The following is a 25,718-nucleotide window of genomic DNA, read 5'->3' as shown; positions in this document are numbered from 1 at the left end:
GCCCCTGTCGATTAATTGGCTGCCTCCTTGAAAATCTGGGTCCCAGTGCCAGCATTAGTAGGTTCTCAACCCGCATTTCTGCCCAACGGTGGGATTGGGACCCGGGAACGAAAATGCAGCCCATTAAATTAATCAGAAGCATTGAAGATATCTAAGGTCATTGATTTGCGGTTTGCATAGAAAATTGGATAGAATTACAAAATATAATCCCCAGAATACGGGTAAAACTCTGGAACATCCCAATTAATTAAAAAAAGAGCTTAATTTATTCAGTCACTGTAACTAGTGGCCGTAATTATAAATGAATGGAATTATGGAAAAAAAAATCAGAATTTCATGTAATAACGATAGACCTTGTCTTATTGAGTCACTGTAAAATATTGCTACGAAGATGTCTTTCAGTTCAAAAAATATTCCTTTTCCAGCAGTGTGTTGAGAGAGCAGTGTCTGCTTTTCAACTTTTCAGTGCTGCCAGCTGAAATTTTTGTTCAGTTTTAAGTTGCTCAGACTAATAAAGTTTATTCTAAACTGACTCGCACAGCAAATAAAATAAATAGAACATCCATCAGGATTACACAAAATCTAGTCACCTTTTTTTTCCAAGAGTCAATGTAGTCACATAGACTTTTGTCACACTCACTCCATGTCCTAATGTGCGGTTAAAAATTAAAGATGCTCACATTTTCAGTGCAAACACTGGGGGTATATTTTACGAGTGTGAGCTTCTGGTACATTTTAGCACAATGGGTGCATATATAGGGAAGTTCAGCATGGAGATCAGCTGGTCCACATAATTTTTATGTCCATTTATTTTGTATGAAGCTCTATGCCTGTAGCATTAATTAAAAGCTCCACTCCACTAACAGAACCCAACTATGAGATTGTTGCCTTAGAATAGTCCCAAGGTATCTCTTATTCTTATGACTTGCAAGTCCCTTTGTGTGATGTCAGTGTACAAATGCTTAATGCATTATCAAACTTCTTTGATGGTCTTGTAATAGAGCACTGAAAGAAATGAATTATCAGTTTCATAGAAATGGGTTTAGCATTGCTCACTAAGTAACTTTAAGGGTCCACATAGTTGTAAACTTATGTGCATGTAGTTTGGTGATATTACTTTAGTTATGATTTTAGCCTTGAACCAGCCTCATTAAAGTAATTTCCTCCATTAAGCCCACCACTCACCTGTCCTTGGTCCATGCTCACTGATTGTCAACTTTTCTTGAATCTCTGGAACCATTTCCACCCACCTGCTATTATCACCTCCTTCCAGAAAAAAAACCTATCCTCAAATACTGTACTCTCAGGACAGCATCACATGCCAACTTTCAGCCCTATCCCCTTAGAACACGATGAGGGCAAAATTGGACAGGGCCTAAAAATGGGCACAGGGATCATGATGAGGAATTACCCCAAGCCTGTTTCTTGTGATGCTTCCAATGCAGGGGTGTGAAAATTTCATGCTGTCAGCTAATTTAAATAACTGTAGTTTGTAGTGGGAGTCAGTTGCCAGCGTTCGCCAGAGCTGGCGGACAGCCATAAAGGCGGGGCTAAAGTGTGGCGAGTCGAAGAGACTTAGCAGTTTGCAGGAAAAAAGACAGAGGCGCAAGGGAAGAGCCAATTGTGTAACAGCCCCGACAATCAAATTTTTCTGCAGCACCTGTGGAAGAGCCTGTCACTCTAGAATTGGCCTTTATAGCCACTCCAGCCGCTGCTCCACACACCACTGACTACCTCCAGGCGCTTACCCATTGTCTCTCGAGATAAGGAGGCCAAAGATGAAGTTTGCAGCCAGTACTAAGAGTGCTGTTGAGTGGCAGCATGCATGAGCACAGGGCACAAAATCATGAAAGGCTAGCACGAGGTAAAACTAGCCCATATTACTTAAAGCCAGCCTGAAGCTCATAAAGGGGAGGCGTAATGTGGCTAGAGCAGGTGCTGGAAGGCTTTGTAAAATTAATTTTGACATGGGGAACACTCAATAATAGCACAACATTGTAATGTAGTGCAGTGGTGACTTCACCTTTAAGAAACTTCACCTTTAAGAGACCAGGCCACTGATGCAACTGATTCAGTCATCATACATATGTAAGGAGGAGAGTTCCGAAGAAGGGTCACTGACCCGAAACGTTGACTCTGCTTCTCTTTCCACAGATGCTGCCAGACCTGCTGGGTGATTCCAGCATTTCTTGTTTTTGTATAAGGAGGAGACACTATTTTGAGAGACACACTCAACACATGGCTTACAGAGAACATATTAAACAGCAAGGAAAAGACTTGGACCTGAGATCATACTGTAGATACGTAAGATAATAAATAGTGTTTGTGTTGAATCTGAATATAAAGTCTGCGGTTTTTAAGCGCCAAGTGGATGATCCATTTTGGCCTCCTCCTGAAGTCCCCAACATCACAGATGCCAGTCTTCAGCCAATTCGATTCACTCAGCATGATATCAAAAAACGACTGAAGGCACTGGATACTGCAAAGGCTATGGGCCCTGACAACATTCCGTCAATAGTACTGAACACCTGTGCTCCAGAACTTGCCGCATGCCTAGCGAAGCAGTTCCAGTACAACTACAACACTAGCATCTAACCGGCAATGTAGAAAATTGCCCAGGTATGTCCTGTACACAAAAAGCAGGACAAATCCAACCCAGCCAATTACCACCCCATCAGTCTACTCTCAATCATCAGTAAAATGAAGGAAGGTATCATCGACAGCGCTATCAAGCGACACTTGCTTAGCAATAACCTGCTCACTGACACTCAGTTTGGGTTCTGTCAGGGCCACTCGGTTCCTGACTTCATTAAAGCCTTGTTTCAAACATGCACAAAAAGGCTGAACTCAAGAGGTGAGGTGAGAGTGACTGCCCTTGACATCAAGGCAACATTTGACTGTGTATGGTATCAAGGAGCGCCTAGCAAAACTGAAGTCAAGAGGAATCGTGGGAAAACCCTCCGCTGGTTGGAGTCATACCTAGTGCAAAGGAAGATGGTTTTGGTTGTTGGAGGTCAATCACCTCAGCTCCAGGACATCACTGCAGGAGTTCCTCAGGGTAGTGTCCTAGGCCCAACTAGCTTCGGCTGCTTCATCAATGACCTTCCTTCAATCATAAGGTCAGAAGTGAAGATCTTCGCTGATGATTGCACAATGTTCAGCACCATTTGCCACTCCTCAGATGCTGAAGCAATTCATGTAGAAATGCAGCAAGACCTGGACAATATCCAGGCTTGAGCTGATAAGTGGCAAGTAATATTTACGCCACACAGGTGCCAGGCAATGACTATCTCAAACAAGAGAGAATCTAACCATCTCCCCTTGACATTCAATGGCATTATGATCACTGAATCCCCCACTATCAACATCCTGGGGGTTAACCATTGACCAGAAACTGAACTGGAGTAGCCGTATAAATACCGTGGCTGCAAGAGCAGGTCAGAGGCTAGGAATCCTGCAGCGAGTAACTCACCACATGACTCCCCAAAGCCTGTCCACCATCTGCAAGGCACAAGTCAGGAGTGTGATGGAACACTCTCCACTTGCCTGGATGAGTGCAGCTCCAACAATACTCAAGAAGCTTGACACCATCCAGGACAAATCAGCCCACTTGATTGGCACCCATCCACAAACATTCACTCCCTCCACCACTGATGCACAGTGGCAACAGTGTGTACCATCTACAGCACCAAGGCTCCATCGACAGCACCTTCCAAACCGCAACCTCTACCACCTAGAAGGGCAAGGGCAGCAGATGCATGGGAACACTGCTACCTGCAATTTTCCCTACAAGCCACACACTATCCAGACTTGGAACTATATTGCCATTCCTTCACTGTCATTGGGTCAAAGTCCTGGAATCCTTCCTAACCGCACTGTGGGTGTACCTACCCCACATGCACTGCAGCAGTTCAAGAAGTTGGCTCACCACCAACTTCTCAAGGGCAATTATAGATGGGCAATAAATGCTGTCCTAGCCAACGATGCCCACATCCCATGAACAAATAAAAAAAAACACAGCACAGCACTACATACATGGCAAAGAGCGACCTTCAAGATTTTCCCACACAGCACTAGAGGCCTTGTTGCAGGAGGTGGAGGGGAGGAGAGAGATGATCTATCCATAGCAGGCTAGGAGGCAAACTTTGTGAAGGCAGTGGGACCAGTTGCTGTGGCGGTCAATGCCAGGAGTCAAGCTCTGAGGACTGGGTGCAGTGCCACCAAATGGTCAATAACCTCACACGAGTGGTCAAGGTCAGCAAATATATCTTCAAATATCATATCCCACCAACTGCAGCATAGCCTCACACACTGCTCATCCACATCTCCATTACTCACCTATCAACAATCTCTATCAAACACGATTCATACATAACAGTATTGTAGCGTAGTGGTGACCTCACCTTTAAGTAACGTTACTTTGAAGAGACCAGGCCACTGATGTAACTGATGACATCACCACATAAGTGTATATATATAAAAATATAGATTATATACATATATGCGCAGGAGACGCCATCTTGAGAGGAGATACTGACCACACGGCCTGCTGGCAGAGCACACACAGCAGCGGGGAAAAGACCTGGACCTGAGTAATGTGTAGAGCTCATACAATGTAAATCAGGTAATAAAGAGTGTTCTGTTGAACCTGGATATCAAGCCTGCATCTATCCTTCGGAAGGCTCACTGATCTGCTTAACAGTTCTACATAAAGAAAAAACACAACGCAACACCACACTAACAATCATCACACACTTAGCACTGCTGGAAGTCTCACACCCTATCTCACAGCTTGAACACATACACACGCACACACTGCTTGCTATTCAACCACGGCAGGAAAATTACCCAAACAGATCAGACCACACTGACTGACACACTTGCCTCTCTCTTGCAGGAAAGGTTGTCATCCAACAGGAAGCAGCAGGAGCTAACTGGCAGGGAACAGGCATGACTGCATATCTGTATCCTGATGGAGGAGATGGTGGTCACCATCATTAGAACAGTCATTAGTGAGGCCGTGGCCAGTGGATGGCCTGAAACCATCAAAGATGATGGTATCCTCATACCTAATTCTCCATCTCACATCCCAACATATTTACAAGTTACAGATGATGTAAGCATGCATCTCTTGTTTTTCCCTCTTCCTCACCATAACCATACACCTGTGACTTTCGCCTTTCAGATACCCAAGAACAGTCACCTGGCCAGGAAGTGATGGAAGAGCAGGAAGACAGTGATAAAGTAGAAACACCATCACTCGCTCACCCACACACAGCCACCAGTTCACATACTGACACTGTGTGTCATTTAGAGGACAGCTGAAGAAGTAGGATTTGCACACATTGAGACACTGGGCACAAGTGGCTTGCAGTCAGGGCAAGGGACAAGGGTAGCACAGATGGCAGTTTGCCGGAGGATGAGGTCGAGGTCGCACACGAGTTCTGCTGCAGAGGACCCAGATGAGCACTGTGATGGGGTGGTCTACAGCCAGAGACTGATAGGTATGTACAAGGACGCAGATGCGTTGGGCCAAAGGGCCTGTTTCTGTGCTGTAAAACTCTATGACTCTATTCCTCTAAATGCATAGTGCATTGGCAGGTCTGCCAGAGAGCCTGCATGTAATGTGAAGGAGCATAGACGAGTCCAGCACCAACTTATTTCTGGGCTTTGTGCAGAGCTTGGAACACATCCTTTCCAGCTTGAAAGTTGAGGCCAATTCCTTCCAAACATGATGCAGTGTCTGATGGCCAATATCTCAGCTTCCATTGCAGAACAAGCTAGAGCCACCAACATCTGACTGCTGCAGTGAAAGCTCTGACTGTGATAATGCAAAGTCAGCTTGCTACCATGCAAGCTTAGACAGGTGCCATCATTGGTTGTGGATATCAGTGTTCAAAGGGTCTTCCAAGTTGTCACAGCAGTCCAGTAATCTTTTCTCCAACAGATTAGTCGGATTGCTGAGGCATTGCCTAGGGGGAGTGGCATTGGCTCCATGGAGCATGACTGTGCTGTATTCTCTCAGGGTGACAGCATTCATCTGTTGCCTGTCAGCCCAGCCAGCCCTGCCTGCTGCTGCCCATGCAGAAGTGGTGCAGTCTGAAGCTGGGCTGTCCAGGATCACAGCTGCTCAAACTCATCCTCCAAGGACAACTGCAGTCTCCCCCACTGAGAGTCAGCAACCTTTCATCAGCCATGCTGGGATAGCACTGAGGAGGAGCACTAGGCCAGGCAAAGACACATGGAAGGCAGGCACTAAGGGAATGCATAAGATAAGCTGGCTTCTGTATGCACTATGGCATGGTTTGATTTATAAATTTGGCTTGGAATGTTTATTATGTGTTGGCTTTTATTTTTACATTGTGGTCAAGCAGACGCTGTGATGGTCAGTGACAGAAGGAAGGGGAGGTGTGGGACTGTTGGTGAATGGGGTATTGGGGTTACCTTTACTGGTATTGCAGTTCGCTGAGTCGTTCATGGACAATCTGACCAGAAAGGGGCTGTCTCAGTTGCCTCCTCCCTTTCTCTTGCTCTTCAGCTGGTTGCTGTATAGCTGGTGGTAGGGGCTATGCCTTCATGATGGTGAGGTTGTGCAGCATGCAGCAGGACTGTACAAATCTTGACATAGACTCTGCCGAATACAGCAGGACCCCTCCAGAACAGTCCAGGTACCAGAAGCATTGTGTCAGCACAGCAACAAGCTGCTCTATCATGTTTCTTAGAGTCATAGAGTTATTTACAGCATAGAAGGAGTCTATTTGGCCCATCGAGTCCATGCTGGCACTCCGTAAAGCAATCTATTCAGTTCCACTCCCCCGTTCGATCCCCATAGCCCTGCAAGTTTATTTCCTTCAAGTGCCCATCCAATTTCCTGTTCAAATCATTGTTCGTTTCCGCTTCCACCACCCTCGTGGTCAACGAGTTCCAGGTCATTACCACTCGTTGCATAAAAAAGTTGTTCCTGATGTTCCCTCTGCAACTCTTGCCCAAACCTTCAATCTATGTCCCCTAGTTAATGGGAACAGTTTTTCAAGTTTTTCCTTGTTTAATTTATCGAAACCTGTCATAATCTTGTACACCTCTGTCAAATCTCCCCTCAAACTCCTTTGCCCCAGGGAGAACAACCTCAGCTTTTCAAACATAACCTTGTAACTAAAATCCCCTATCCTTGGAACCTCCTTGAAATTTCCTTTGCATTGTCTCAAGGACATTCACATCCTTCCTAAAGTGTGGTGACCAGAATTGGACGCAATACTCTTCTTGGGACCTAACCAGAGCTTTATAAAGGTTCAGCATAACTTCCCTGCTTTTGTACTCTGCCTCTATTTATGAGCCCAAGATCCCATATGCTTTGCTAACCACTCTCAATATGTCCTGCCACTTCCAAAGATCATGCACATGCACCCCCCCCCCCCCCCACCCCCGGTCCCTCTGTTCCTGCACATTCTTTAGAACTGTGCCATTAAGTCTATATTGCCTCTCCCTATCCCTCACAATTGCCTGTATTAAATTCCATCTGTCACCTGTCTGCCCACTCGCTAGCCTATCTATGTCCTGTTGCAGGCGGTTCATATCATCCTCACTATTAGCCACTCTTCCAAGTTTGCTATAATCAGCACATTTTGAAATTCTACTCTGTATTCCAAGATCCAAATCATTTATATATATTGAAAAAAGCAGTGGTCCTAGCACTGGCCCATGGGGAACACCATTGTCTAACAACAATCAGTCTGTAAAACAATCATTTTCCACAACTTGCTGTTTTCTGTCCTTAAGTCAACTTTTTATTCAATTAGACACAGACCCTCCTTTTCCATGAGCCTCAATTTTGTTAACTAGCCTTTTATGTGGTACTTTATTAAACACTTTTGTAAAATCCATATTAACGACATCCACTAAATTCCCTTCATCAACCTTCTCTGTTACTTTATCAAAAAATTCAATTAATTTAATCAAGCACGACCTGCCTTTTACAAAACTTTTTTTTATTAGTTCATGGGATGTGAGCATCGATCGCTAGGCCAGCAGTTATTGTCCATCCCTAATTGACTTTAAGAAGGTGGTAGTGAGCTGCCTTCTTGAACCACTGCAGTCCAGGGGTGGTAAGTACACCCACAGTGCAGTTCCTGGATTTTGACCCAGCGACAGTGAATAACGGTGATATATTTCCAAGTCAGGATGGTGTGTGGCTTGGAGAGGAACTTGCAGGTGTGGTGTTCCCAAGCATCTGCTGCCCTTGTCCTTCTAGGTGGCTTGGAAGGTGCTGTCTAAGGAGCCTGGGTGCAGTGCATCTTGTAAATGGTACACACTGCTGCCACCGTGCGTCAGTGGTGGAGGGAGTGAATGTTTGTGGATAGGGTGCCAATCAAGTGGGCTGCTTTGTCCTGGATGGTGTTGAAATTTTTAAGTGTTGTTGGAGCTGCACCCATCCAGGCAAGTGGAGAGTATTCCATCATGCTCCTGATTTGTGCCTTGTAGATGGTGGACAGGCTTTGGGGAGTCAGGAGGTGAGTTAATCACCACAGGATTCCGAGCCTCTGACCTTCTCTTGTAGCCACGGTATTTATATGGCTACTCCTGTTCAGTTTCTGGTCAATGGTAACTCCCAGGCTGTTGATAATGGGGGATTCAGTGATCTTAATGCCATTGAATGTCAAGGGGAGATGGTTAGATTCGCTCTTGTTGGAGATGGTCATTGCCTGGCAATTCTGTGATATGAATGTTACTTGCCACTTATCAGCCCAAGCCTGGATATTGTCCAGGTCTTGCTGCTTTTCTAGACGGACGGCTTCAGTATCTGAGGAATTACGAATGGCACTGAACATTGTGCAATCATCAGCGAACATCCCCACTTCTGATCTTATGATTGAAAGAAGGTCATTAATGAAGCAGCTGAAGATGGTTGGGACTAGGACACTACCCTGAGGAATTCCTGTAGTGATGTTCTGGAGCTGAGATGATTGACCTCCAACAACCACAACCATCTTCCTTTGTGCGAGTTACAACTCCAACCAGTGGAGAGTTTTCCCCCTGATTCCCATTGACTCCAATTTTCTAGGTCTCCTTGATGCCATACTCAGTCAAATGCTGCCTTGATGTCAAGGGCAATCACGTTCACCTCACCTCTTGAGTTCAGCACTTTTGTCCATGTTTGAACCAAGGCTGTAACAAGGTCTGGAGCTGAGTGGCCCTGACGGAACCCAAACTGAGCATCACTGAGCAGGTTATTGCTAAGCAAGTGCCACTTGATAGCACTGTCGACAACACCTTCCATCACTTTACTGATGATTGAGAGTACACTGATGGGGCAGTTATTGGCCGGGTTGGACTTGTCCTGCTTTCTGTGTACAGGACATACCTGCGCAATTTTCCACATTGCCGGGTAAATGCCAGTGTTGTAGCTGCACTGGAACAGCTTGGCTAGGGTCAACGCTAGTTCTGGAGCACAGGTGTTCAGTACTATTGCCGAATGTTGTCAGGGCCCATAGCCTTTGCAGTAAGCAGTGCCTTCAGTCGTTTCTTGATATCACGCTAAGTGAATCGAATTGGCTGAAGACTGGCATCTATGATGCTGGGGACTTCAGGAGGAGGCCGAGATGGATCACCAACTCGGCCCTTCTGGCTGAAGATTGTTGCAAATGCTTCAGCCTTATCTTTCGCACTGATGTGCTGGGCTCCCCCATCATTGAGGATGGGGATATTTGTGGAGCCACCTCCTCCAGTTAGTTGTTTAATTGTCCACCACCATTCACGACTGGATGGAGCAGGACTGCAGAGCTTAGATTAAACAAGGAAATTTAAGGGTATTGATTTTGGAGTAGAGAAATCATTTGAAATGGTTTGTTCTCCACATTGCTGCCAAAAAAAAGTTAACTGTCTTGATTAAATGCAGAACTTATGCCAAAAACAGTAAGAAAATTCAAAACCCACAATTCTAAGACCTAAGCCAAGCCTCTTATATATAACTCTTAAGTAGGGCGGCACAGTGGCGCAGTGGTTAGCACCGCAGCCTCACAGCTCCAGCAACCCGGGTTCAATTCTGGGTACTGCCTGTGTGGAGTTTGCAAGTTCTCCCTGTGTCTGCGTGGGTTTCCTCCGGGTGCTCCGGTTTCCTCCCACATGACCAAAAGACTTGCAGGTTGATAGGTAAATTGGCCATTATAAATTGCCCCTAGTATAGGTAGGTGGTAGGGAAATATAGGGACAGGTGGGGATGTGGTAGGAATATGGAGTTAGTGTAAGATTAGTATAAATGGGTGGTTGATGGTCGGCACAGACTCGGTGGGCTGAAGGGCCTGTTTCAGTGCTGTATCTCTAAACTAAACTAAGTACACACAATATTTCTCTTTGAGGAAGGTTAGCATGTTTCTTCTGAGATTTTCAAGTAGTGTCATATCTCTGTGAGAGTTTCAAACTGTTCGTCGAAAGTATTTCCAATTGCCAACTGTCTTTTCTTAAAAGAACAGATTTGCTCTTATGTTTATATCCGGAAGAGTAACTGAGTCTCCACAGAAAACTACCCCCTCAAATTAAAAAGAAGCTGTCTTTCAAATACAAATTGAACATTATGAAATCTGTACACATTTGAAAATTTTATAAAAGCAAAATACTGCGGATGCTGGAAATCTGAAACAAAAACAAGAAATGCTGGAATCACTCAGCAGGTCTGGCAGCATCTGTGGAAAGAGAAGCAGAGTTAACGTTTCGGGTCAGTGACCCTTCTTCGGAACTGACAAATATTAGAAAAGTCACAGATTATAAGCAAGTGAGGTGGGGGTGGGGCAAGAGATAACAAAGGAGAAGGTACAGATTGGACCAGGCCACATAGCTGACCAAAAGGTCACGGAGCAAAGGCAAACAATATGTTAATGGTGTGTTGAAAGACAAAGCATTAGTACAGATTAGGTGTAAATACACTGATTATTGAACAGCAGCAAGTGCAAACCTGAAAAAAACAGTGGGTAAGCAAACTGAACAAACTAAGATGAAATGAAATAAATGCAAAAAAAAAAAGGATTGTAAAAAATGTAAAAAAGGATGTAAAAAAAAGAGAAAGAAAAGAAAAAAGGAAGAAAAACTAACTAAAAATGAAAGTAAAATGGGGGGCTGTCACGCTCTGAAATTATTGAAAATTTTATGTTAGTCTCTCTCTCAAACACATTTTGGAGCATTGCACGGGAATAGACTTGATGCAAGACTTTGACTCCAACTACTGTCATAGAAACACACAGTCATAGAGTTACACAGCACAGAAACAGGCCCTTCAGCCCATCGTGTCCGTGCCGGCCATCAAGCACCTAGATATTCTAATCCCAGTTTCCAGCACTTGGCCCGTAGCCTTATATGCTATGACATTTCAAGTGCAGATCTAAATACTTCTTAAATGTTGTGAGGGTTCCTGCCTCTACCATCACTTCAGGCAGTGTGTTCCAGGTTCCAACCGCCCTCTGGGTGAAAAAAATTTTCCTCAAATCCCCTCTAAACCTCCTGCCACTTACCTTAAATCTATGCCCCCTGGTTATGAACACCCCTGCTAAGGGAAAAAGTTTCTTCCAATCTACCCTATCTATGCCACTCAAAACTTTGTATACCTCAATCAGGTTCCCCCTCAGCCTTCTCTGCTCGAAGTAAAATAAACCTAGCCTATCCAGTCTCTCTTCATAGCTGAAATTCTCCAGCCCAGGCAACATCCTGGTGAATCTCCTCTGCACCCTCTCCAGTGCAATCACTTCCTTCCTATAGTGTGGCAACCAGAACTGTACACAGTACTCCAGCTGTGGCCTAACAAGCATTTTATACAGCTCCATCATAACCTCCCTTCTCTTTTATTCTATGCCTTGGCTCATAAAGGCAAGTATCCCATATGCCTTCCTAACCATCTTATCTACCTGTGCTGCTGCCTTCAGTGATCTATGGACAAGTACATCAAGGTCCTTCTGACCTTCTATACTTCCTAGGGTCCTATCATCCATTGTATATTCCCTTGCCTTGTTAGTACTCCCAAAATGTATTACCTCACACTTCTCAGGATTAAATTCCATTTGCCACTGCTCTGCACATCTTACCAGCCCATCTATATCGTCCTGCAATCTAAGGCTTTCCTCCTCATTATTTACGACACCACCAATTTTCGTGTCATCTGATCATACCTCCTATATTCACGTCTAAATCATTAATGTACACTACAAACAGCAAGGGTCCCAGCACTGATCCCTGCAGTACACCACTGGTCACAGGCTTCCAATTGCAAAAACAACCCTCGACCATCACTCTCTGCCTCCTGCCACTAAGCCAATTTTGGATCCAATTTGCCAAATTACCCTGGATTCCATGGGCTCTTACCTTCTTGACAAATCTCCCATGCGGGACCTTATCAAAAGCCTTACAGAAGTCCTTGTAGACTACAGCAACTGCTTTACCCTCATCTATACATCCAGTCATCTTCTCAAAACAATCAATCAAATTTGTTAGACATGATCTCCCCTGACAAAGCCATGCTGACTATCCTTGATTAATCCTTGCCTCTCCAAGTTGAGATTAATCCTGTCCCTTAGAATTTTTTCCAAAAGTTTCCCTACCACTGATGTCAGGCTCACTGGGCTGTAATTACCCGGTTTATCCCTGCTACCCTTCTTGAATAATGGCACCACATTCGCTGTCCTCCAGTCCTCTGGCACCTCTCCTGTGGCCAGACAGGATTTGAAAATTAGTGTCAGAGCCCTGCAATCTCCTCCCTTGCCTCACATAGCAGCCTGGGATACATCTCATTTGGGCCCGGGGATTTATCCACTTTTAAGTCCACTAAAACCTCTAATAGACATAGAAATATAGGTGCAGGAGTAGGCCATTCGTCCCTTCGGGCCTGCTTCACCATTCAAAAAGGACCATGACTGATAGTCTAATTCAGTACCCTGTTCCCGCTTTCTCCCCATATCCCTTGATCCCTTTGGCATTAAGAAATATATCTATCTCCTTCTTGAATATATTTAATGACTTGGCCTCCACTGCCTTCTGTGTTAAAGAATTCCACAGGTTCACCACCCTCTGAGTGAAGAAATTTCTCCTCAGCTCGGTTCTAAATGGCATACCCTGTATCCTGAGAAAATACCTCCTCCCTTTCAATGCTAATTTGTTCAAGTATATCACAATCCCCCTCCCTGATCTCTACACCTACATCGTCCTTCTCCATAGTGAACACAGATGAAAAGTAATCATTTAAAACCTCACCTACGTCCTCTGGCTCCACAGACATATTGCCACTTTGGTCCCTAATGGGCCCTACTCTTTCCCTGGTTATCCTCTTGTCCTTAATATACTTATAAAACACCTTGGGATTTTCCTTTATCTTTCAGCCAGTGTTTTTTCATGCCCCCTCTTAGCTCTCCTAATTATTTTTTTAAGTACCCCCCTACACTTTATATACTCCTCTAGAGCCTCCATTGTTTTCAGCCCCCTGAATCTGCCATAAGCTTCCTTTTTTTTCCTTATCCAAACCTCTATATCCCTTGACAACCAGGGTTCCCTGGACAGGTTGGTCCTACCCTTCACCTTTACAGGAACATGTTGGCCCTGAACTCTCACTATTTCCTTTTTGAATGACTCCCACTGATCTCTTGTAGACTTTCCTACAAGTCCACTTTGGCCAGATCCTATTTTATCGTATTGAAATTTGCCTTCCCCCAATTCAGTACCTTTATTTCCGGCCCATCTTTGTCCTTTTCCATGACTACCTTAAATCTTACAGAGTTATGGTCACTATCCCTGAAATGCTCCCCCACTGACACTTCTACCACTTGTCCGGTTTCATTCCCTAAGATTAGGTCCAGTACTGCGCCTTCTCTTGTAGGACTTTCTATGTGTTGGCTCAAAAAGCTCTATTGAATGCACTTTAAAAATTCCACCCCCTTTAAGCCTTTTATACTAAGATTATCCCAGTTAATATTGGGAAGTTGAAACCCCCTACTATTATTATCCTATTATTTTTACACCTCTCTGAGATTTGCCTACATATCTGCTCCTCTATCTCTCCCTGACTGTTTGGAGGCCTGTAGTACACTGTCCTGCACACTGATTGCGTTTTACAGTACAGACACTAATCCAAAACCTAGACAAAAATATATAATTTTTGTCACATTACCTCTCTGCTTTCCTCAGGTGCAATTATCCAATGCTTTGGTGAGACCACGCCTCGGGTACTGTGTACCATTTTCATCTCCTTACCTAAGGAAGGATATACTTGTCTTAGAGGGAGTGCAACAAAGGTTCCTTGGGATGAGAGGGTAACCTTGGCCTATATTCTTTGAGGTTTAGAGGAATGAGATTCAATTCTCATTGAAATGTATAAAATTCTTAGAGGACATGAGAGGGTAGATGCTGAGAGAGTCCAGAACTAAGGGTCATAGTCTCAAGATAAGGGGTCAGCTATGTAGGACTGAAATGTGGACTTAGAGGCTTGTGAATCTTTGAGGTTCTCTACCCCAGAGGGCTGTAGGTGCTTAGTCATTGAGTATATTTAAATGGAGATTGATAATTTTTTGGACACTAAGGAAATCAAGGGGTATGGGGATAGTGTGGGAAGACGGAGTTGAGGTCGAAGATCAGCCATAATCTTATTGATTGCAGAGCAGACTTGAGTAACTATATGGCCTACTCCTGCTCATATTTCTTATAAAAGTGCCTTGAAAATCTTTGTCTTTAACCATGTTTTCAGTTTCCTCTCTCTTTACCATTCCCACTATCACCACACCCCCACCTAATTTCTTGCTTACCGTCCTTCTCTCTTCCTTTTAAAGCATTCTTAAACATTCCACAATAGCCTAACCGTGTGACCTAGCAAACACTGTTGCAATTTAACCAGATCAGACATTTACCTGTCATCACCTTGGTATGCTTGGCGAGTTTCTGGGCTGCTCAATTTCCCATTACATGTGAGTAACAAAGTGACAGCAGTGAATACTCACCGTGGTTGGTATTAGTTGTGTGGTCTGTAATAGGTAATCCTGACCCTGAGGATGTTTGGCCTTGTCCTCTAACCCACCCAAAACCATCTGAAGTCAGCTGCTTCCACTCACAGAAACTGGATTCGAAGCTACACAAGGTATAGTTTGCTGGAAAACACAAAGTAAGAGAATGGACTATTGTTAATATATTCAGAGAGTTTCTCAGCATTGCACTAAGGAGGTCTTCATCTCCCTTTTTATGGTATGCTGTAAAATGATGGACCATGAGTAATAAAAGTGGAGAGCAATTAAAACCATATCTATCTTTAAGCCTGTTCCTTTAAATTTGGCATAAACACAATTTTTCCAGGAAACACATGCAACAAAATTTTGCATTTCATTTTTAATGAGAGATACATATTTTATTCATATTTTATTAGGATTATTAGACTTGAAGCACTGTATATTCCAGTACCATTGGGTTGTATATAGGGCATAATTTTTTTTATTTCTTGGCAAATATTTGCCAGGATAAGGTCCCCATAATATTATATGAGCAGTGAAATGATGCCACATTGTTATCCATTAACCAATATTGCACTGGCAGTGCTGGGCTCTGCAGTACAAAGTTTAAAACAAAACAGATGTTATCTAATGATGAATAAACTATGGACTGTAACATAATGAACTAATAGTTGACAATATGTTTCAGGTACTAATTTAGTCTCAGGGTTCTGACCAGGTTAGAATAGTTAGAATGAATTACTGTCTTGTAATCCAATTGCATAACTTCTTTGAGTCACATTTTTTCAGTGCTCAAGCAAAAGATGGTTGAGATTTAAAACCAGCCAAGTAAGAAATGTAAAATGTAATTAATGCATTCAAACTTTAAGGTGGCTTACGAGTGTAATATAACACCTGCAGATCAGCATTGTTCATGGTAAGTCAAAGGTTATATTGTTGGAAGGAGGGGTGGAGGGTGGTGCTCATGGGGGTGAACTTCCAGGGGGGGTTCTCCTGATTTTCCACTGCAACTTTAGTGGTTGAACCACAGAGACATGGGAAAAATGATCTAAGTGGCGTTTATGCCATTTTCCTGCAGTTTCTGTGGCTCTTCTGTTGAAGTTAAGGCAATCAGGAGAACCCCCATGGAATTTCATCCCCACATCACTACTGAAAGGATTTGGAAGGAGATTTGTAAGAGATCTGCTCCGATGCAAGAAAATGTTTTATAGATTCCTGCAAAAAAGCTCTAAAATTCCAAAGTTTTGGAAGGTGTAATTTGTGCACAGTGGGACTGAAAGGGCAGTAATTTGTGGGTGGAACCTGTTTCTCTTGGGTTTCCACCCCTTTCTGGCATGACAGTGAAATTCCCAGAGTGGGTAGTGGGTGCTTCTCCTTCCTTCACGATGTCACTTTCGGAGACCACCGTGATGGGTTGGTGGGCTGCCCAGAAATATCACCAGTTCTGCTTATTGTACAGTAACCTGTCTCTAGATGCAGAAATCAACAAGCGCATGGGTAAGGCTTCCACTGCTATGTTCAGACTGGCCAAGAGAGTGTGGGAAAATGGCGCACTGACACGGAACACAAAAGTCCGGGTGTATCAGGCCTGTGTCCTCAGTACCTTGCTCTACGGCAGCGAGGCCTGGACAACGTATGCCAGCCAAGAGCGACGTCTCAATTCATTCCATCTTCGCTGCCTTCGGAGGATACTTGGCATCAGGTGGCAGGACTATATCTCCAACACAGAAGTCCTTGAAGCGGCCAACATCCCCAGCTTATACACACTACTGAGTCAGCGGCGCTTGAGATGGCTTGGCCATGTGAGCCGCATGGAAGATGGCAGGATCCCCAAAGACACATTGTACAGCGAGCTCGCCACTGGTATCAGACCCACCGGCCGTCCATGTCTCCGTTATAAAGACGTCTGCAAACGCGACATGAAATCGTGTGACATTGATCACAAGTCGTGGGAGTCAGTTGCCAGCATTCGCCAGAGCTGGCGGGCAGCCATAAAGACAGGGCTAAATTGTGGCGAGTCGAAGAGACTTAGTAGTTGGCAGGAAAAAAGACAGAGGCGCAAGGGGAGAGCCAACTGTGCAACAGCCCCAACAAACAAATTTCTCTGCAGCACCTGTGGAAGAGCCTGTTACTCCAGAATTGGCCTTTATAGCCACTCCAGGCGCTGCTTCACAAACCACTGACCACCTCCAGGCGCGTATCCATTGTCTCTCGAGATAAGGAGGCCCAAAAGAAAAGAACAGTCAGTAGATGGGGCGCTGTTAAAGAGCTGGAAGTGGATCCCATAATGTTGTATGCAAACAGGGATCAATCTCTCTTTAATTAATTGTCATATGGATGCCAACAAACCAGCAAAGGAGCAGCATGGATGAAAATTGGGACATTTTAATATTTATGCTGATTGGGCTGCACCCAGTCATGCTGTTCGTCACTATAATCCAATTTACACTATAGTCCATTTGCACCTCCACAACCCCACAGTCCTATGAAGATGAGCTAGTGGTAAAGCAGCAGGCATGGATTCACTGGAAGCTGTAGTTGTGAACCTGCACACAGGCTTCTCAGGGCATAGATCACTCCCCACTGGACCGAAGCAGCAGTGAAGTTCAGTAGGCTCACATGACTAAGCTTAGGATTGCACTGATCACCTCCATAAGATGAGGATAGTGCTCTATGCTTCACTAACCTAACACCTGTCCACTTTACCACAGATGACAGAAATCTCACTTCAGCGTCAAAACAATAAAAGAACCAAAGAACTAAATATAGCAGCTTGAAATGTGCAAACACTCCAGGTCACTAAGTCAACAGATAAACACGAAAGGAGAAATATTCTGATCGGTAGGGAACAAAGATGGTGTAATATTGACTTTGCTGCTTTTTAGTGAAACTCGTTTAGCTGAAGAAGTTCAGTGGAAAGAGGTTGGTGCAGGATACACCTTCTTCTGGATAGGGCACTTTAAAGAGGATCATTGAACAGCTGTAGTTGGCTTATTTCGTGATCATTATTAATGTGACTAGCATTTTATTCCATATTTGTTAATTGAATTTAAATTCCTCAAGCTGCCATGCTGGGATTTGAATTTATGTCTCTGGAGTATTATTTCAGGCCTCTGGATTATTATCCAGTAATATTACCAATATGCTACCATCTCTCATGACTCACATGACCTTAACTTTGACTATATACTGGTACACCAGAGGGATGTCCATCAGATGCCAATGTTTAAAACAAGGGTGCATCAATGTAGCTTTATAATTGCTTGGAGTATGTTGGTGATGGTCAGATGACGTTCTGCACACATCCTGCAGAGGAGTGTTCTATCACTGTTGCACTTCCCTATGCCATGTCTACCAATTATTTCCTAGAAAGAACAAGCTCATTATCATGGGTTACTTCAATGCTTGTGTAGTTGCTGATCACCAGTCCTTGAAGGAAATTAGCTCAAAGGAAATCAAGGAAAGATCCGCTCTTAGCTCAATCTGCCATCCAATGTCCCATGTAGGAAAACATTCCATGGAAGAATCAGACCTAACAACCATAGGAGAACCCATTACCTGTGTTAGTTAGAGGTGAATTATAGGCCATCGTCATTGTACACACACATTATATATATGTGCAGTTTTTATCTATATGATATATTCCTCTATCCTGTATTTTTTCCCTTACCTGCTGTAAAGCTGAGATTACACAGCAAGATGTTACACAAGATATGTGGAATCAGCTACTTTATAATTAGCAGTACAAGGAAGGGAAGAGAAGGCTTTAGTTGATCTGGAGGTGGTTCTGGGTTTTGGCAGCCCTGGGCAATGGTGCAGGGCTTTGGCAGACCTTTCATAAGGGAATTTGGGAAGGAGAGTAGCTGAGTTGGTTGGAGCATCAGAGTTTCGCTATGCTGCAGGCTGAGAAACTGAAGAATGCAAACCCATTACTCTACAATTGCAACATGACAGGTTTGCACACCATTATAAGTATTGCCAATATTACTTGGTATGGAAAATTTTGACAGAAAGTGCACTGAACATAAGATTTCCAATATGTTTCAAGTTAATCTGTCGTTGGACTGAACATGAGGGGCTGTATTTTGTCAACCCAGCACAGATCCTGGCAGCAGCACCGGAAGCGAGTGCCATCGCCGCATGTCACATATGCAGCTGGCCAACCGCTGGCCGGCCAATTGCAGTACGAGGGTGAGCTATGAGACATTGATGGCAGCGTCAACTGATGAAAATGTTGGTGCTGGTGCCATCGTTAAAGTGCTGACAGTCCTGCTTGCACTGCTGCCTTTCACTGATACAGAGAATCTGAAGTGCTACTGGGCCACCTCCCCTGCACTGCTGCTGCTGCTACTTTGGAACCCCCCTCCATGCAAGCTTGCACCAGGTCTGAAAACCCAATAGATGGAATGGGAGCCAACTCCGACCATGTATGTTGCAAGACACCAGGTGGCCCCACGGTTTAGCCATGTCTCCCTGGAGATTCTAATCCAGGATACAAGGGAAAGGCAGGAAGCTGTCTTTCCAAGGGATGCCAAAGGAGACCCTGCTGCCTGATCAAGCATGCCTGGATGGAGATCTCAGAGGAGGTCAGCAGCCATGGGATCACCTGCCAGAATGGGGTCCAATGACGCAAGAGGATCAATGACCTCCTTCGCTCTGCCAAGGTGAGTCTTCCATCCCCACATCCTCTATGGGGCTTGCACGTGGCCATGGGGGAGTGAGCACTACATGGGGAGGGAGTGACCAACCAAGATGTGGTAAGCGGGTGAGGCGTCAGCGCATCCTTCCAGAAGCATGGCTGTATCTTGGCGACTGGCAACCTTCTTTCAGAGCTCACCCAAACTTCATTCCCTGAGAGCGGATGTGAGGACGAGCCATTTGGGAGACCCCATCAGGAGTTGAGCAGCTGCCACTAGCATAAGTATTGTTCTGCGTGCAAAGTCTAACTGTGTCCCTCTTTCTGCTTGCAGAAGAAATGGGCCCATAACAATTAGGAGACATCGAGGACTGGTGTTGGGATCCCTGATGTGCATCCTCTGACGCCGGCAGAGGAAGAGATTCTGGAGCTAGTGGGGGCCCAGGGTGGTCGATTAATCAACGGTGAGTCTGAAGTGTCCGCACAACAGAGTGAGGAGACATTGTGTTCATGTGTCCTCCACCACACTTCTGGAGATCCACATCATGCATGGTTGGCATGAGGAAATCTGAACAACCTAATCCACAAAAATTTGTGTTCTTTCATGCATGTCGTGGCATATTAGAGGCAAACTCAGCCAGTAGGACAGGGAGCCTCCAGTTGACCTCTGAGGAGAAGGCGGAGGAGGAGAAACAGTCAGAGGATGCACCATCACATCATTCTCCTGCACCCTCCACCAGGACAGATACTCTCACATCAGTAGGTATGCACTTGGGCTTAGATTCAGGGTCACAAGCTGGTGAGAGCACCACACATGTGCCTGAGCAGCTGACGGAGGCTGTGACAGGTGAGGCCATTTACAATTGGAGGAATGTAGGTAGCTAGGCCCATGCTGAGTCCCAAGCTGATGACAAGCCTCTGATAACAGCAGCACAGAACATGCTGCAGTTGCAGAGTGAGGTAAGGGAACATCTGGCGGAGCTGTTGAGGCAATGCGAAGCCATGAGCGGACGATGGAGGAGTCCATCCATGCCATGAGTGCTGCCATGTCTCAGGCACATGAGCGCATGATTGCCTCCACCGAGAGGTTGGCAGCCCTCATAGTGAGTCAGATCCCGCAGATGCGTGCAGACCTGCACACCATCACCTTGGCCTTGAGCTCAATGCAGCAGTGGCAAGGTGAGAAGGGACGAGGTGCCCGGGAGTCTCCTCCAGGTCTTTGTTCTTCTCAGGTTAGCAAGAAGGTGCAAGAGAGCCTTGAAAGGGAGGAGGAGTGGATGACTCCACATCTGTGGGCTCCCCTCAGGGTGCTCCCCAGCTCCTCCACCAGTGAGCTCAGCTCCAGTAGACCTATCAACTGAGGAGGTTCCTGCACCTTCGCAGGAACCCCTCAGCCATCCAGGACCCTTCAGGCTTCAAGCAGCCAGAGGATGCCGCCAAAGTCATCCCAGGCCAAAGTGCATCCCATTCGGCAGTCTGCCTTCACTTCAGCTGCCAGAGCAGGGGTCGTACCATGTCAAAATACACAAAAGCGTATAAAGAAGAGAACCTGGATGCACTTGGGGCTTCACGGGTGTATTAATTTTGGCCTTGTCATTGGTTGTTCTAATTGTGTGAATAAATGGAACTCAGAATCATCGCTGTAAATGGCTCATGTTTTCATTGCTGCCTTGTCAGATGCAACCCTTGCTCCTTCAATTGGCTGCCAGTGTAGTCACAGGCCACGTTTGGTCAGCATCTCAGTTGTGTCAGAGTGCATGGTGAACCTTGGCGTTCGCACTGGAGTGTGATAGGAAGGAGACGACAGGTGGAAGACAGTGAGGTGAGTCTTTATTGAGTTCATTTTGAGAGCCTATCATGGTGGCAGGAAGTGGGTGAGTATGAGATTCTGTTGTGCCTCCCTTGCGTATCTCTCAATGGCCTTCGCCTCTGGAGCAAGGGAAGCAAGATCCAGTTCTGCCTGCTCAGTATGGCAGGTGTTAGACCTCTTCTCTGCTGCAGTATGAGGATTCCTCATGCGTGTCAGGATCCATGTCTTCAGTGGGTAGCCCTTGTCCCTGAGAATCCATCCCTGGAGGCGAGCGGGGAGCCTGAAAAGCTGTGGAACTTGGGACTGTCAAATTATGTAGGCGTCATGGCTACTTCCCAGGAAGCGGGCACACAGCTGAAGGAAACGCTTTTGGTGGTTGTAGACATTGAGCGAATGGAAGCTCTTTCTGTTGATGAAGGCTGCTGGCTGCTCCATGGGAGCCTTGATGGCCACATGCTGTCAATAACACCTTGTCCATGGGGGAATCCAGCGATGGCACTGAAGCTGATGGCCCTCTCCACCTGATTGTCATGGTTGGTTCGGTATCACACATAGTCGCCGGCCCCCTGAACAGGGCATTGGTCACCTCCTTGATGCAGTAGGGGCTGCTGCCTGGGAGACCCCACACATGTCACTAGTTAATGCCTGGAACGAGCCAAATGTGTAGAAGTTGAGTGCCACGGTTATCCTTAGGGCTACGGGCATTGGGTGTCCACTGAAGTCCATGGGTCGTAGCTTGCCCTGCAGCATGGCACATAAGTTGGTAATGGCTTCCCTGGAAAATCATAGTCTTTCCTAACACTGCTGTTTGGACATTTGGAAGTAGATGAGGCAAGTTCAGTACACTCTCAAGCACAGATAGGCCCTTCTTGGCATGGCTGGCTGCTGCTGCTCCCCTGTTCAAGCTTCACCAGCATGCTCAGCCAGATCTTGGCCCTCTCTCCCTCTGAGCTGCTCCTGCACAGCTCAGAGGTCCACAAAGACTGGGTGTATGAGACCCATGGCGGCTGATCTCTGCCCCTCCCGTGCATCTATCTTGCCTTGGTACCTTCCTCTTGCTAATTCACTAAGAAGGTGAGCTAATGCCCCTCAGTGCCCACACTTGCAGAGAGCCCAGCATCCGTGACTGCACCCACCCTTGCAGAGATCCCAACACCACAGGCCTACAATAGCCTTCGCTCCCCCCTCTTCCCCTATCCACTGTTCACCATGGCTGCTTTCCCACGGTGGCGCAGAGGCCTCACCACCTTTAATCGGCTGGGGATCTGAAGGCATGTGATCCCCATGTGATGTTGACCCTACATAAAATCAGCTTCACTTCAATGCAAATACATTCTAACTAGCTGTTCACCAATTCAAATTGCAGTCCTGCCATGTTGTGGCAGCAATGCCGCCTTGGAGCTTTCCCGCCATTGACAAAATCTGGAACTGAAATCATGACATTGGGTTTCCAGGCAAGCATGTCCACCCCAATTTTACAGACCCCATGCCTCCAATCCTGCTTCAGCTGGCCTGATAAAATTCTGCCTTAGGAATCAAGACTAAGTGTAGTCTTCAGGTGAAAAATAATAGAGGGCAGGAGATAATTAGACTTGGGCTCACAAAGGTAATTCAGTCTTCATTTTAAATAATACATTCAGTCCTCATTTTTATGTGGCACTTTGATTTGCTATTATTTATACATTCTTTCTTTTCTTTTGGGCCTCCTTATCTCGAGAGACAATGGATACGCGCCTGGAGGTGGTCAGTGGTTTGTATGGAGTGACCTCTCCATGGCGCATGCCTGGGCAAATTTATGGAGGTTGAGAGTTGCCCAGTCGTCAAAACCCCCCTCTCGGCCTTTCTGGTGGGGTCCAAAGGAGTGCAGGACACGACGTTTGGCACCAGTATGGCTGCAGGAACTGCCGGAAACATGCCAAAGGTGACACATGACCGCCTACGGGGTTCCGCTCCGGATTTTCTGTTAGGGTTTACTCCCTTAGCCTTGGTCTCTCCCGAGACGCCCACAAGGCAGTGGGGTTGTTGAGGCCCCTACACAGGTGTAGGATGGTGCCGGTGGGAGGAGGGGATGCAAGGGGGAGGGGTAGAGGGAGGGGGTGGGGGGGGGGTGCAGGGGAAGGGGGTGCGGGGTGAAGATGGTGCGGGGGGGGGGGCGGGCTGGGACGGGGTTGTGAGGGGGTGGGTGTTATGTATTTATACATAAATAGCAATATTTACAGGAATTTGGGCAGCAAAGAAGTAAAGTTGGTTAGAGTGTACGAGTTGCTCTGCAATATTGGCTGAAGAGTTGGTTTTGGTGGGAGTGTCATTACAGTATGATATTATTTATTTCGCGATACAGCACTGAAACAGGCCCTTCAGCCCACCGAGTCTGTGCCGACCATCAACCACCCATTTATACTAATCCTACATTAATCCCATATTCCTACCACATCCTCACAATTTCCCTACCACCTACCTATACTGGGGGCAATTTATAATGGCCAATTTACCTATCAACCTGCAAGTCTTTTGCTGTGGGAGGAAACTGGAGCACCTGGCGAAAACCCACACGGTCACAGGGAGAACTTGCAAACTCTGCACAGGCAATACCCAGAATCGAACCCAGGTCGCTGGAGCTGTGAGGCTGCGGTGCTAACCACTGCGCCACTGTGAAACTTTCATTATGAATAAGGAAATGAGAATTTATTACGGAAAATATGGCAATGGATGCAAATGTAACGTTTCAAATATACTATAGAAAAGTAGATATTTTAAGTAAAGGAAGAATGGATAAGCAATCAGATTAGTCTGCTGTGTGTTTTTTCTTTCACTTCGGGGCACAGCATGCTTCTCTGTTTTAAAAAAATGCTATATAAGTTCACTTGAAAGAAACTTTTGAAATATCTCCTCTAGCTTTTCTTCAAATAATTTTGAAAAACCACTCAATAGATTTTGTTACAGAGAGAAACATTCTATCATTTGGTTTGCTTAAATTGTATTGATATATTCTGGGAAATTACACACACTGCACGTGCTCAGACTGCAGGACCTGATTTCATCGAGGAGTCACCACTCTGGGCAAAAATATCAAGGCCAAGCCCAGGCCTTTTGGGAGAGGCTTAGGCATACAAGTACAAACCTTAATGATGACTTTCAAAGACAGAAAAAACAATTCTCCGTAACAGTGTTAAAAAAGAATCACCAATAGAAAAATGAGTATCACTCCATGTACTGAAAACAAAGATGATTTTACAAATATATCTATCTTATATTACAGATGTAGTCAAACTTGGCAGCAATACAGTGAATTGGCTCTATTATATTAACCAGGATATGCATTTATTTGGATGACAGGCGCACTTACCAAACACTGGAATTAATGAGGTGTACCACTGTCAGAAAATCTAGCTGTGCATGCATCTTTATAAAGATGGGCACATTAGTAATCCTTGTCATTTTTGTGATAGCTGTCTGTTTGTAATTTTTCCACTTTTATTGGGAGTAGGAACAGTATTTCATCTTCTGGCCCCATACTGCTTTTTACCAGATGGTTAGAAGCACGTGAGGAGGGGGAGGCAATTCTACATCTGATTCTGCACTACAAATCGGAAATGATTGAATAAGTTAAGGTTGGAAAACATCTTGGAAACAGAGATGGAAACATAATTGTGTTTAGTGTCAAACTTATCATGGATAGGGGGAGTGAAATAACGACTCTCAATTTTAAGGGGGGCATTGGTGGAATGAGAAAGCAGTTAATTAAGCCAGACTGGAATAGACAGAAGGACAAAGCTTGGAGGTGAAATGGTGTACTTATAAAAGCCGATAATGGGGTGATTTTAACCATGCCAACTCAGTGGAAACCATCTGTTTCCAGCAGTTAAAATCATCTATAGGAATCTCCACCGACATCCCACACCAATCCCAAAAGGCTACGATTTTAACGTTCTCTTCTGAGCATGTGAGTCATCCTCCACAAACTGGTGGAGTCCTTCTTTCAATATGCAAATTCAGTTCCAATTACATCATCAGGGCCCAACTACTAGCCCTAAGCAAGGTTGCAGTGATGACGGAAGAGGAGCTGGAGCCAGAAGAGGTCCAGAAATGGTAAGCGTATTTACTTTTTAAAAAAACTTTCCATGTGCGGACAGAAGGAGGAAAGTTGAGGAAAGTTGCAGCCTCTCCTGCCTCAGGCTTCCCCCCAAGTCCCTGCTTTCTTCATGAGGCCTTCCTGAAACACCCTCCCCCATGGCCGAGATGTGTCGGGAGCGTTCCTTCAGTCTCTGGTGGTTGCACCCTGCTTCCCGCCAGTTTCGGATGGGAAAAG

The 25,718-nt window shown here is 45.4% G+C and overlaps 1 protein-coding gene across 1 annotated transcript in view; it reads right to left on the bottom strand.

Annotated features, from left to right (window-relative positions):
- malrd1 (MAM and LDL receptor class A domain containing 1) overlaps positions 1-25,718 on the bottom strand; it is a 449,626-nt gene that overhangs the window by 328,404 nt on the left and 95,504 nt on the right. The window contains 1 exon segment of the mRNA XM_068053300.1: positions 14,961-15,107. Within this exon segment, the coding sequence (XP_067909401.1) occupies positions 14,961-15,107 (147 nt within the window).

This window comes from Heterodontus francisci, chromosome 2 (assembly GCF_036365525.1).
Source record: "Heterodontus francisci isolate sHetFra1 chromosome 2, sHetFra1.hap1, whole genome shotgun sequence".
In the NCBI taxonomy this organism is placed as follows: domain Eukaryota; kingdom Metazoa; phylum Chordata; class Chondrichthyes; order Heterodontiformes; family Heterodontidae; genus Heterodontus; species Heterodontus francisci.
The sequence above is the reverse complement of the archived record's forward strand: the minus strand, read 5'-3'. Positions and strand labels throughout refer to the sequence as shown.